At 49.2% G+C, this 13,228-nt stretch overlaps 1 protein-coding gene across 1 annotated transcript; it reads right to left on the bottom strand.

The window, feature by feature from the left end:
- Nucleotides 1-566: 566 nt before the first annotated feature.
- Nucleotides 567-8,429, bottom strand: RBP4 (retinol binding protein 4). Its single transcript, XM_045809999.2, has 6 exons — nucleotides 8,303-8,429; nucleotides 8,024-8,151; nucleotides 7,771-7,907; nucleotides 7,532-7,638; nucleotides 2,435-2,647; nucleotides 567-846 (listed from the first exon to the last, which is right to left on the bottom strand). Exons 2-6 carry the CDS (start codon nucleotides 8,132-8,134, stop codon nucleotides 809-811), a joined length of 606 nt encoding a protein of 201 aa, XP_045665955.1. The 5' UTR covers nucleotides 8,135-8,151; nucleotides 8,303-8,429; the 3' UTR covers nucleotides 567-808.
- Between the last annotated feature and the right edge of the window lie 4,799 nt (nucleotides 8,430-13,228).

Raw genomic sequence — 13,228 nt, 5'->3', positions numbered from 1 at the left:
ATGGCACTGATGGTGTTCCTCTCTAGCCCCACCACTTCTATTCCCAGCTAGCTCTTTTCCCACACTCCAGTGGGAGGCACCATGATGTTCTCGTGGATCTGGTTTCCAGGGCCCCATCTCCTGACTCCCCCAGGGAAGTCCCCAGCCACCTCTCCCTCAACATTTTGGCCACACCTGAATTAACAAGTATATTAAGAGCTAGAGGCCATGAAGGGCTGGGGGTGAGCCCACCATCCCACCTTCTTCATGGACCTAGGGTCAACTGGGGCCTTGAGCCCGCTGGCCTGGCCTAGCCAACACTCACCTCCCCTTTTAGCCTCCAGTGCCTTGGCCAAGCTTGTAGTTAAGACTTTTCTCAGTTAATGGGGAAGCCCCCCTTCCAAGAGGTCAGGAGAAGACACAGTCATTAATAATGGAGATTAGGAACCAGAATAGGCCAAAAGTCATGAAGAGCAGGGAGAGAAGAGCCCTTCCTAGTATATGAAAGTGCACCCCACCCAAACCATCTACAGGACTTGCCACGTTGACACAGATGCAGCACAAATAAAAACCCAGATCACAGGAAATGGGTGACTATATTTTAATAAATCAAAGTCTGGAATCCTAAGCCTTAATTCCTCAGAAAATTCCAGGAAAGACAGTCATTTGAGTGCAAGTTCACTTATCCCCACATATATGTTTAGGTGTACCGAGGTTCAGTGTTTGTGGAGGGGAGGGGAGCAGAGCAGGGCAAACTAAACTCCTAAGGTAAGATCGAGTTGAAGGCTGTGTGAATTAATGGGAACTTCTCCAGTGAAACTCCACATTGCTACAAAATGCTGTGTTCTGCTCTACCATCACAGTAACCTGAAATAGAGAAAACAGTCAGTGAGGACAGAAAGATGGACCCAGTGTTCAACGCACACAGTGAATGTCGTGATGGCCTTAGGGCTTGGCTGTGTTCAAATATGTCTTGTAAGGTCACAGCTGGATGTGGCTGGGATTCATCGGCACCCTCCAGGCTCTTCCTGAAACCCTTTGAATCTCTCTGGGGACAAGAGAGGGGCAGACAGCATAGGATCTGCTGTCTGAAAGTTTTCCTTTGCCTTGTCTTAAGTTTGCCTCACTGCATTGCGAAGGATCGGGGGCACATCCTCCTATTTCGGGAAGTGGGGGCCAAATCACCCTGGCCTCAGCCGCTGTGTGGGTGGCTTCATAGAATGTTCACCGTGTCACCAGCCAGTACCATCGGGGGCTTCGGGGTCACAGAACAACCTTGGCTAGCATCCAGCTCAGCTACCCATGGGAGATCTTGGGCAACCTGTGCCCCGCGTTTTCTCCTCGGTAGAATGTGGATAATGAGAGTATGTCCTTCAAAAGGTTCTCTGAGGCTTGAGGGGGATAATGCAGGTAAATGGCGTGGCAAGGGGCCAGGCTGTGGTGAGATCTTCCCCTACCCTACATTTAGGCTGCCCCCAGGATGAAGCATCAAAATCTTATTTTTTAATGTTTTTCTTTTGGGTTCATATCTGTTGGGTGTCGTGTGGGCCAACTAGTTAGATGACCAACGGAAAAGTTCAGTTTTGTTCTTTTTCTACATTTTTAGCATTACCCTATTTAGATTTTGAAATTCGGTTTCCCGTGGGAGTGAGCGAGTGTCGTTTCAAAATAGACTGCACACTTTCCTCCAGAATGTTATTGGTTTTTAAATCAAGATCCGACAAAGGTAACATCTATAAAAAGATTCAGTGGTTGTTCCAGGGAATCTCAAAAAACATAAGTGAGGAAACCCAGCTAGGCAGCTTCACGGTTATTTGGTTCCATATGAGAAAAAGAGCATTTGTTGAAATGGCTCTGTTTTGAACTTTGCTATGGCGATGTCTCCCTTTCACTTTTTACACCAATGGCCACGTTTGCTGCCCGGCCCTTCACTGGCACCACTGAATCTCTGAACAATATGAATTCAGTCCAAATGCTTTCTGGGGCAGTGTAGCCGCGGACAAAATCATGGGACCACAGGCCGGGCCTCGGGGAGCAGATAAAAAGGAAGAGCCTGTCCTCTGCAGCTTTACTTAATTAAAAGTGCCAGGGTTTTGGAAAAGGGCTTTTTCCCTATTCCCTCTGAAACAGTACCGGGAAAGATCTGGTCAAGAAGGAACAAGATGGGGATGCCTGGCTGTCTCAGTCAGTTAAGCCTCTGCCTTTGGCTCGGGTCATGATCTCCGGATGCTGGGATCGAGTCCCGCACTGGGCTCCCTGCTAAGCAGGGAGCCTGCTTCTCCCCCCACGCTTCCCCCTTGCTCGTGATCTCTCTCTCTCTCTCAAATAAATGAATAAAATCTTTTAAAAATTTAAAAAGAAGGTCCCCTGGGGCTTCTCAGACTCCCTGTTTCCTCCCAGATGCGGATGAAATGCGCGTCCTTGGCCCCCCGCGCGGGCAGCGCCGCCCACTCACCGTTGTGGACGATCAGCCTGTACTGCCTGGACAGGCACAGCTCCTCCTGCCTCTGCCGCACGATCTTCTGCGCTTCGGGCGGAAGGCCGTTGGGATCGCGGGAAAACACGAAGGAGTAGCTGTCAGCGCAGGTACCGTCGAGGTTCAGGAGGCGGCACGAGTACTGCACGGCGTACGTGTCGTAGTCCGTGTCGATGATCCAGTGGTCATCGTCTGCAAGCCAGAAAGCCGCGGAGCCAATGCCTCTCCCTCGGCAGGCTCCGGTGTCGGGGAAACACCCGGCTCAAGAAACGGGCGCCTTCCTGAAACTGGTTTCATTTCTCTAGGAAACAGGAGACTATAGAGAATTCTGATGGCGTCCATAAAATTGGAAGGACAAGAAAGGACCTTGTTCTCCTTCACAGAAAAGAATCCTGGCGTGGGGGCGGGGGGGGGGACCTCATTCACTTCAGTGATTCTCTTTCACCCTGACAATAAATGTGCTAGTATCTGTCCAAAGAACCACCAAGAATGTGAGCCCACTGAAACCATAAAATAGACCTTTCTACTGTTGTCTTCTCCATCTATTCTCCAACAATATCTGTGCCTTTGTGGCTGACGTCAGATGGCGGCCAGCTTCGGGCCCTGTGTCCCCTCGATCCGCTGGGGGATGCCACTCAGATGGTCGGCCTCACGGCTACTCTGCTCCAGCCTAATTCTGGCTTAGTAACCCGACTCCCTTCCCCGCGCTGGCACAGGAGAGTAGTTTTTGTGCCCAGGGTACAAGAGGCCCACCCCCCGACATCACATATTCTTTCTCAGAGCTTATACTTTCCCGATCTCCCCAGATAGACGCAGAGCTGAGCCCCCGAAGAATTAGGATTTCATTTATTGCTGCAGCGGGAGATAAGCCAGGAAGAAGTATACACAAAGGTGGTATAAACGTCATCAAAGGCAGGATGAGAAATAATATTAATAAGAATGTACGTTGGAGAGATTTGCTCTGGAGAAACAACAATGCTCAAGTGTAGCCAAACACCTTACACTTGGCAAAAAGTGGCACATCTCTACTTAATTTAATGTTCTCATTGACACGGAACCATGCCGAGGACTTTCTGAGCACGTAATTATGTATCGGTCACCATGCAGACAGGTTCCATGTTTTCGCGATTATTCCCCCGCCTCCCCAAAAGTGCACGCCGCTATTTCTATCTTACTGATGAGGAAACTGAGGCACAGAGAAGCTAAATAATCTACTCAAGATCACAAAGAGCTGGACAGAACCAGAGCCCACATGCCTAAAGTCTCCACCACACTGTCTCAGCGCAGTAGGTAAGTTGGGGAGAGAGGGGACAAGAAACAAGAAACAAAAAGCCTCTATGCTTCTATCTCACGCCCAGGCCATGTAGCCGGTGATGATCTCTGCTCTACGTTGGTTCCATGGGGGAGGAATCCAGAGGAACCCAGGTTCCCCAGCATCAGAGAGCATAAGGGAAGCCTCTCTTGCCCACCCTAAGTCACCTCTCGGCTCTGAGAACCCCTGGAGTGCCAGCCGAGGACAGGGTTCAGCCTGAACTCAGGTCTGCAGGACAGCTGTGCAGGAGTGGGCCCTGGAGCCCCTGTTCGGCCCCCCAGGCTCTCCAGGAGGAAGAATGAGCCAGCACTGCACCTCCCAGGCTTTCCCACAGCAGAGTGTCGGAGGCCAGAGCTGGGGGTGCCCAGACATATGACTGCTCAGTTATGCATCAGACGGGCCAAGAACAGAAGCCATGGGATCGCCTGCTGGGCCTCACCCTAACCACCGGCTCCCCTCACAGGCTCCCGAGCCTCTGGGCAGTCTTCCTCCTCTGCAAGTAAAGTCATTTCTTCCCTGGTGGTGGGGCTCAGTGTGTCCGTCGGAGGTGCCCCAGCAGCCTAACCCCTCAGACACACATGCACCCTTCTTTGAAATGTCACCCCGATTCACGATCGAGGCAGCTATTAGCTCAGCCAATCTGCAGCTTAATTTCCTTTTTCCAAGACTGTTGCCAGAAGCGAACTCTAACATAAGAACTAAGTAACTTTCAATGCTTGGTTTTAAGAAAATTGACTACTGTTCTTGACTTTAAAAGAAAGGCCTAAGTTGGTTTGGTTTACCTCCAGACTCTTTCTGGCTAAATAGTTCAAAGACGATGAAGAATTTAAATCCTAACCATCTTTACTAGACACTCTCTCCTGAGACGAGAGGTGAACTGCCTGAGCGCCACTCGAAAGAGTGAACTTGGTCCTTCAAACTCCAAATTCTTTGGACTGAACGATCTCGAGCAGTTTCTTAAGCTTCATTGTGCGGAGGAGCAATGCTAAGGGCCACAGTAAACCTACAGACTCTGGGGCCCCGCCCCAAGACTTTCCGATTCAGTAAGTCTGGGTTTGGGCTCACAAATCTACACTTTTAATAAGCAACCAGCTGATCTAGATGTAGGGGGTCCAGGGACCCCGGCTTCAAGAAACTGCTGTAGACAATCGGGCCCACATTATTTAGCCTGCAAAGGCCCTTTTACCCGCAGAGGGACAGATTTCATCTGGAAGACAGACAAAGGAAAGTCTTTGTCCTGGTCTTTCAGGAGAGGCCCAAAACAGTGATGATCAAAGCTGGTATTTTCTGAGCACTTATTATGCATCAGGCTAAGCATTTTTCACGCATTACCTTAATGTGTCCTCCCAACAATCATAGGAAACAGAGACTATTCTTTGTCCCCATTCCACAGCTCAGGAAATCAAAGCTCAGAGAGGCCAGTCAGTGGTGAAACCTGTATTCAACTGAGATCGGTTGTCGGTGGCATTCCTTAACCCCTGAGACGTCCTGTGTGCTGCTGGTAGAGCTGGGGCAGAAGGCCAGTACAGAGCACGCCCCAGGCTGGGGCAGCAAGCCGTGTCCGAGTCTGCTGAAATTTAATATGTAACTGTGGAAATCTATTACACTTAATTTTCAAATAATATGACCACACATTTAGTGAGCATTTGTTCCTGAGTTATTTTCTCTGCCTAAGCGTACCTTGTTTTAAACACAGCTGTTTGGTGAAAGGCAGCATGTGTAGAAGGGGAGAGAGCAACAATGCAGGCCACTCTCTGAGGCCTCAGACCCTCCTGAGCAAGTCAGCGTGTAGTGCCAGACCAAGGTCAAGAAAGAAAGAAACCGACACAAGAAAAAAAAGCAGGAGTTTGTAGATGCCCCCCCACCCCCCTCCCCCCCAGCACAGAAAACACATAAGGTAGAAGCACCAACTCATAGTTTGTGGGCTACTTAGAAAACTGAGGGACAGCTCATGCCCTTTCTCATGCCCTAGGCAAAGAGGTGTCACATAGGGTCGTAGGGTCGCTAAGTAGCCACATGGCCCTGGGCTAGTCACTTCACTAATAGAGACCTCAGTTTCTTCACTTGGCAAATGAGAGGCTTGAACTCCTGGGGGTCTCTGTGGGACCTCTCATCCCGTGCGCAGAAGATAAAATATGATTTTGTGCCTGGGAGAAAAGGAAGCCCTCATAATGCACACTTACAGAGGACACATGTCTCAGACCCTGCTCTAACTCTCTGCAGGTTAACTCACGGCACCCTCGTAAGACAACTCCACGAGGCAGGTGCCACGATCACCTCCTTCGCAGAGGAGGAGACTGAGGCACAGAGAGGATAAGAAGCACACCCGAGTTCCCACAGCTAGCGGGTCGAGTTAGGATCTGAGCTCAGGCAGTCTGACTTGAGCCCCACGTGCGCGGCCGCCGTGCAGTACTGCTCCTTTCTGAAAGGGGACCTCACAAGGGGTTTAAATCTGAGGCTTCTGTGTTGTAGCCACCCCGCTGAATATCTGCAGCCATCACTTTCAAGATTTCAATAGTTTGGGGTTTCTTTTTTTCCCTCCAAACGAAATTCTGGATAGACTCTCAACCTACCAGAGGTAAAAGCAAAACTAATCTGGTTTGGTAGGGGGAGGAGGAGAAAAGAGGCAAACCCCACCTCCTCACTGAATCCCTTCCCACCCTTCCCAAATACACTACCCACAGAACCCTAGTCCTCTCAGGAGTGCATCTGAAAATGCATCCGAGCATTATGTGTTTACATTTACTAAAAATCAGTACACTTGTACCCCCAGTATTGATTTTTGTAATTCGTTATCGGAAAAGCTTACTTTTCACACTAAATGAATCATTCTAGCAAGTTTTGCTACATTATTTGAAATAATTTTTACTACTTACCTGGGAGTTGGAACCCCTGGCTTTTGACACTGGCTCCCACAACTCTGTATGACCACGGGCAAATCGCTACCTTCTCTTGGTCTCAGTTTATTCATCTGTATATTGAACCCCCATCATACAGTTATTTCTCCATCTCTAAGATCCCATGATGTGTCCCCCCCTGGCCAGCATTATTCTCTAGGTACCAAAGAGATTCCAGATTTGAAACTTAAGAGAAATGGAAAGAAAGTAGAAAGGGCATGTAAATGTTGTGTTCTTTTGATCAGCCCGAATTGCAGGATGCTTTTCTGAGAGTCTACAACACCCTGTCCCCCATCTGAATTTCAATGCTTAGAAGAAGGGAAGAGGTCAGTGCCACCCAGAACACTATGACTGGCTCAGTATCCCAGCATCTGCAGGTAGGTCAACTGGGAGTGAGCCAACCCTGTGCACAAGGCTCCCTCCCTCCTTGGATGAGGGTCTCCCAGCCTCTGCTGGGGGTCCCCGAGTAATCAAGCTGTCCCAGGGATTCAGCCCAATGAAATGGAAGAAATACAAAACCAGGTTGAGTGGTGGTGATGTGGGATGGGTCTTGGGGAGGTGGGATGTTTGAGCATGGAGAAGACACACATTGGCACAGTGGCTGGACACGAAAATGGCAGAAGGAGGTCACCTGACAAGCCCAAAGTCCCTTTGAGCTTGGGCCAGGTTTTTGGAGATGAAGGTGAAAGGTGGGCCGGGAGGGGGCCTCACTAGTCCCAGTCTCACCTCCTTAACCTCAGGCCCTGCTGAGGAATCCTGCCACGCACAGACCATTCTTTTCCAGGCTGCCACTGGAGAAGAAACCCAGCAATTTGGTCAGGTATGGCCCCCATCCCCAGAGGCGGTTCCACGGAACTGACTACTCACTTCCTTTCTGGAGAAAGGACGCTACGCCCCAGTACTTCATCTTGAACTTAGCAGAGTCCTCGGTGTCTGTGAAGGTGCCCACCATGTCTGCGCACACGTCCCAGTTACTGCGAAAGCCAAGGAGATTCTGAGCCAGGCCGGCAAAGGGCTTCCTCCCTCCATCCCACCCCGATGCTCCCCTCCCTCTCCAGTCTGGGTTTGGTGCTCAGCTGGGGGTTGGGGAGTGGGGGAGCTCTGACTTCAAAAGACGGACTCGGCCCTTGGCCGTGGCGCTCATCTGGCCATTCTCATCCACAGAGAACTCGGCAACGATGTTGTCCTGCAGAAAGAGGCCCTCGGGGTCCTTCTTGGCCATGGCGTACCAGGTCCCGGAGAACTGCGAAAGAGGTGAGCGCAGGGTTTGGGGGGCCCGGCGTGCAAGGCCGGCCGCCGGTAAGGGAGAACGCAGGGGACCGGGGACCGCGGCCACCGGGCCACCTGGCCGATACCTACGCGAGCCTTGTCGAAGTTCTCCTTGACTCGGAAGCTGCTCACCCGGCAATCGCGGTTCGCCCGGGCGCTGCCCAGCACCGCCAGCAACACGAGTGCCCACACCCACGCCATCGTGCCCGGATTCCTCCCTGCGGGGACCGCGCGCCGTCAGCGCCTGGCCGCGGCCCCCGGTCCTGCTCGTCCGTCCGCGCCCGCCCGCCCGCGCCCGCCGGCTCGCCCGCTGCCCCCGGCCCCCGGCCCCCCGGCCCCCCGGCCCCCGGCCGCCCAGCCGCAGCTCACCGCGCGGAGCTGCGCGCAAGCCTGGCCGCGGCGTCGGGCGCGCGTGGAGCCAGGGAAGCGAGCGCGCCGCGGGGGCCGCCGGGCCGCTTTATAGCCGGGGCGGGAGGGGGTCGCGCTTTCGTAACGGCCGGGGTGAAAGACCGAGGGGAGGCGCCGGCCGGCCGGCCAGCACTTGCATAACGCGCCCTGACTCACCGCCGCCTGGGCGCAGGGAAGGTCCCTTTGGGCGGGAGCCGCACCTCCAGGGCCGCCGCGGGCGGTGGAGCTGCCGCGCGGGGTGGCCTCGGCTGAGCCCAGCTCCCCACGGCGCCGAGCCGCGGGAACAAGCCCTGGCCTGGTCACTTGGCGCTCGTGCCAGCGGCCGCCAGCTGCGGCCTGGGGTGCCCTCGGGGCCCCCGGCTGCTCTGGCTGGAGGCGCGAGTCGGCCTGGCGCGAGGACCGCGGCCTCCCAGAGAGAGGGGACCTGTGATGCTGGCCGGTGCCTGAGCGCCCGAGCCCCAGCCCTGCCAGATTGGCCTCTCTGCCCTCTGAGGGCCAGTTGTGCAGGGGGTTGGGAATATTTCGGCCAAGTAGTTTTTCATTTTATAAAGGATGTATTTTACTCTCTTTCAGGAGAGTTGTGGTACCTTCTGGGTCAATATTTGTTCTTTAGTTTCAACATCTTTAGAAGCATTAAAACCGTCCCTGTTAAATATTCTCCAGAAACGCACCGTGGTCAGGGCAGGAAATACTTTAGCAACCTCAATGGTCGCCTCATTGCTCTGTGGCACTTTGCTCAAACCACCTGGAAGCACCTCTATCAATTGTTTATGACGCAATGTGTTTGCAAAGCCATAGTGGAGTTTTGTTTTGTTTTCAAGACAGCTACCGTGAGTTCACTGAGGAGCGGACAAAAGCGGGAAGGTGAACAAAATTCTATAGTCAACGGCCGATTGAGTCAAAACGCTGTGACTAGTTTTGTTGTTTTGCCTACTTGATGGTACAATTTACTGACCATGTCATTCAGAGTTACAGTTCCTCTAATCGATCAAAGAAGTCACAAGATGCAGCTTTTGACTTGAATGGCCATCAGCAGTATGACAAAGAAATAGGTACCTTCCTATAACTCTTTGGACATGTACCTGTCTGGTTCTCTGCTTCCACTTGCCACTTCCTTCCATTGCTGCTTCCCAGTTGAGTCTTTAGGGTGTCTCTGGGGTGCCAAGGATGGTGCATTTAACTCCTTCCTGCCCCAGAGCTATGAGAGCCCAGTTTCTGGCCAACCACCTAACCGGTTAGGCCAGTTTGGCCCAGGATGTATAATCCCAAATAGCTCCTATAAGAGCTGCCTCTGCAGGGACCATGTGTGGGGCTGCACCGTGGAAGCATCCATGCACCCTGGGTGGGAAATGACTGTAGGGCATCTTTCTCCTGTCCAGTGCTTGGATTCCCTCCTCGACATTCCAGAATGCAAAGGTCTTCCAGCTTCTCTCCAACACATCCAGGAATGGAGGGAGAGCTCCTGGCTGAGCCTAATTGCCTTTGGACAGTTATTGCAGCCCCATCCCTTTCATCTGTTTCTTCTAGAACATATTCTGATGGTCCTTGCACATACTACATGAATGCTGAATGAACGTAGGGAACTTCGGTGCTTTGTTATGCGGATTGGTTTTGCAGCAACATATTTGTTCATTTGTGTGTTAGATGCCCGAGAGGCGCTGTAACTGTTTCTCCTTCTCTCTTTTAATGATAAATCGTGAACCTTGGTGTCCCAGATACCAGCAAAGAAAAACAGTTTATTTTGGCATTCTCTCTCGAATTTCTTCATGATTACAAATAGGTGAATACAGGTCAACTGATGTTTTTTAACTTCAGTGCTTTGAAATTTGTCCTCATAAAATAATTTTTCAAATATGCATGTATATATATAACAGGAAAAAATGTTCACAGTGATTACCTCCACGTGATAGAATTAAGGACATTTGATTTGTACTTTTTGTACTTTCCAAATTTTCCTACAGTGAAACTGTTTAATCAGGAAACAAAACAAATACTCTCGTTGCAAACATTTTTCTTTTTCTAGCAATAAGATTATGTTTTAAATCACATCTTAATGGATGTAATTGTGATTGTATATAATATACAAAAAAGTTCATTTTCTGCCATACTTCACGAACAGACCATGATTCATTCATCTTGTTATCTTCCCCTCCTCCCAACTTTTCCATGAGATTTATCGAGACTTGCACTTACTAGGTGCTCAATAATAGATATTGACTTAATGTGTTTTATTGAAATTAATCATGTTAGGTAAACTTCATAAAATATTTATTTAAAAAGATTTGGCCACAGGTCATTGTTTCTAAAATATAATTTCTCGGGGGGCGCCTGAGTGACTCAATTGGTTAAGCATTTGCCTTCAGCTCAGGTCATGATCCTAGAGTCCTGGGATCGAACCCCACGTTTGGCTCCCTGCTTCTCCCTCTCCCTCTGCCTCTTCTCCCGATCATGCTCTCTCTCTCGCTCACTCACTCTCTCTCAAATAAATAAATAATCTTAAAAATATATAATTTCTCAGAATTTAACACTTGTAGTAGAGGTGGCTAGCTAGTCTTCCACCAAAAAATTCGCACTCCTCTTCCGTGGTGTAGAGTTTTGGGAAGAGAATTTTCTGCCAGAGGGCACCTACCCACTCCCTGTAGCTCTATAAAGCCACAGGCCTAAGGCCGGTGGATGGAATGTGGACAAAAGTGCTGTATGTCTCTCCCAGACAGGACTTGTAAAAGCTGCCCGTCCAATTAGCCTTGCTGTCCCTCTTCTCTCATCTGCCAGCTGGTGGAGCCTCCATCCACCTGGGACCCCACCAGCAACTAACTTTCTGTGAATGAAAAGTAAACTTCCACTGGATGAAGCTGCTGTGATTTTGAGGGGGCTACCTGTAACAGAAGCCAGTGCAGCCTTAACAAATACGGCAGCAAGCGAGTCCGCGGCTCCTGGGAAAGAGGGAAAGATGTGTTAATAATTGAGAGAAGAGCTATGGCAAGAACTTTATGTCCTTGCCCTCATAAAAATGAAACGTTTCAAACCAGCTCCATTTTGTGCAAGCTGACATCGACATCCACACCCTGACAGAGAGGCCAAAGAAAATGGAAAACAAGGAAATGGGGTAGCATTTATCTTCTGACTACATTTAAAAGATGCCAAAATAATTGGTGGGAAAATGAAAAGATTATTCAGCCAACTTTTTCAGGTACAAAGAGTCAAACTAATATTTTCAGTAAGGTTTCTTTCAGTGGCTACAAAGCCATCAGTCAGGGTCTTCAATTTAGGGGAAAATCCCGTGGATCCCACCAAGGGAGTTATTTCTGAGACATTGGGTCACACCCAACAATTAGGTGTGCACAGAGGTTCCTGTGAGCAGATATGAAGGTGAAAGAGCCCACTTGCACTTGGCTGCCGGGATGTGCCTGAAACCCCTACCTTTAGGGGGTGCCTTTGGGTGATGAGTAATGGTAGGAACAGAGAATCTGGCGAAGATGGAGCCGAAGAGTAAATTCAGCATAATGATCTGGCGTGCCCGCGGCTAATGCAAGACCTTGTTGGATTTGCGTTGGTGCCTCAACCTCAGGCGCTGTGGTTTGGCCATTATATAAGCATTGCCTCCTGCAGAAACGGTTAACTGCAGTGGAAAATGTTAGCAATGATAGAGCTAGGTGTTACACGTGTTTATGAGTAGGGTAGACTATTGAAAAATGTAAACTTGCTAAGCAGAAAGTGTAAGGAAGAGAAACCATTCTTTGGTACATCTGTGGTACATCTGGCTTTTTAAAAAAGATTTATTTCTTTGAGAGACAGAGAGTGCACAAGGGGAGGGGGAGAGGGAGAGAGAAACCCAGGCAGACTCTGTGCTGAGCCCAGAGCCCAGAGCCTGGAGCGTGACATGGGGCACAATCTCACAACCCTGAGACTGTGACCTGAGCCGAAACTAGGAGTGGGACACTCAACTGATTGTACCACCCAGGTGCCCCTCTGTAGGCTTTTAAGAAAAGTTCCTGGAATTTTTATTTAACTTTTTAAAAAATTGGTGTTTAATAACATTTTCTGATATGTATGTATTTTTTCTGATATATATATTTAATTCCTTAAAGGAAATGTCTTTGTATATTCCCCTAGAGCAGCTAGTATGATGTTTTGTGTACCTCATATGTACCCTTTTTAATATAATCCTATTTAAACTGGCAGTTTTGGGGTAGGTCACTATTACTAGCTGTGTGACCTTGAGCTAGTTACTTAATTTCTCTGTGCTTTGCTTTCTTGCCTGTAAAGTAAAGACAATAATAGTACCCACACCTCATTGGGTTATTGCAAGAATTAAATGAGATAATATGTGTAAGTGTCTTAGAAGAGTACCTGGCACAGATTATACATTATAATGTTAGCTATTCTTATGATCACTAATTTTATTATCAATACCTTGTGGCTTATATTTCTAAAAATATTCTGAGTAAATGGAATGGAGTTTTCACATTGACCTGGTTATTGTTTCAGAGTTGTTTTATCTAAATAAATGATAATCAATGTCTGCAATATTTTAGAAATGCTGACATAAAAATTAAACAGCGAAGTTCAATAAAGTCAATACATGTAGTATTAGAAATTCATTCTAAGTGGTCTGTTGGGGTAATTTTAAAAAATATATTATTCTTTTCTTACATTTGTTTTTTTTCAGTGCCTCGGACTGACCAGCCAGTAAGAGACACAAAGGTCTTGTGAGCACAGGCCAGAGATTCTGCAAGGACTCCTCCCAGGAGGAAGGGCAGTGGAGACAAAGGGACTCAGTCAAAGACAAGAGAAGGAGAGAGAGATTTGTATCCATGCTCCAAGGCAGACTTCCAATATTTCTCTTTAAAAAAAACTCTGTCTTTATAAAATGTCATGCAGTAGGCA

Source organism: Ursus americanus, chromosome 6, assembly GCF_024610735.1.
Source record: "Ursus americanus isolate L20-20 chromosome 6, mUrsAme1.1.p, whole genome shotgun sequence".
NCBI lineage: Eukaryota > Metazoa > Chordata > Mammalia > Carnivora > Ursidae > Ursus > Ursus americanus.
Note: the sequence above shows the minus strand (reverse complement) of the source record. Positions and strands in the feature narration are given on the sequence as shown.

Coding starts and splice junctions, on each gene's coding strand:
- RBP4 (XM_045809999.2), bottom strand. CDS start 8,134: ATGGCGTGGGTGTGGGCACTCGTGTTGCTGGCGGTGCTGGGCAGCGCC. Junction 7,908..8,023: donor AGAACTTCGACAAGGCTCGC/GTAGGTATCGGC, acceptor CCTCTTTCGCAG/TTCTCCGGGACCTGGTACGC. Junction 2,648..7,531: donor GTCCTTTCTCCAGAAAGGAA/GTGAGTAGTCAG, acceptor TCTGGCTTGCAG/ACGATGACCACTGGATCATC.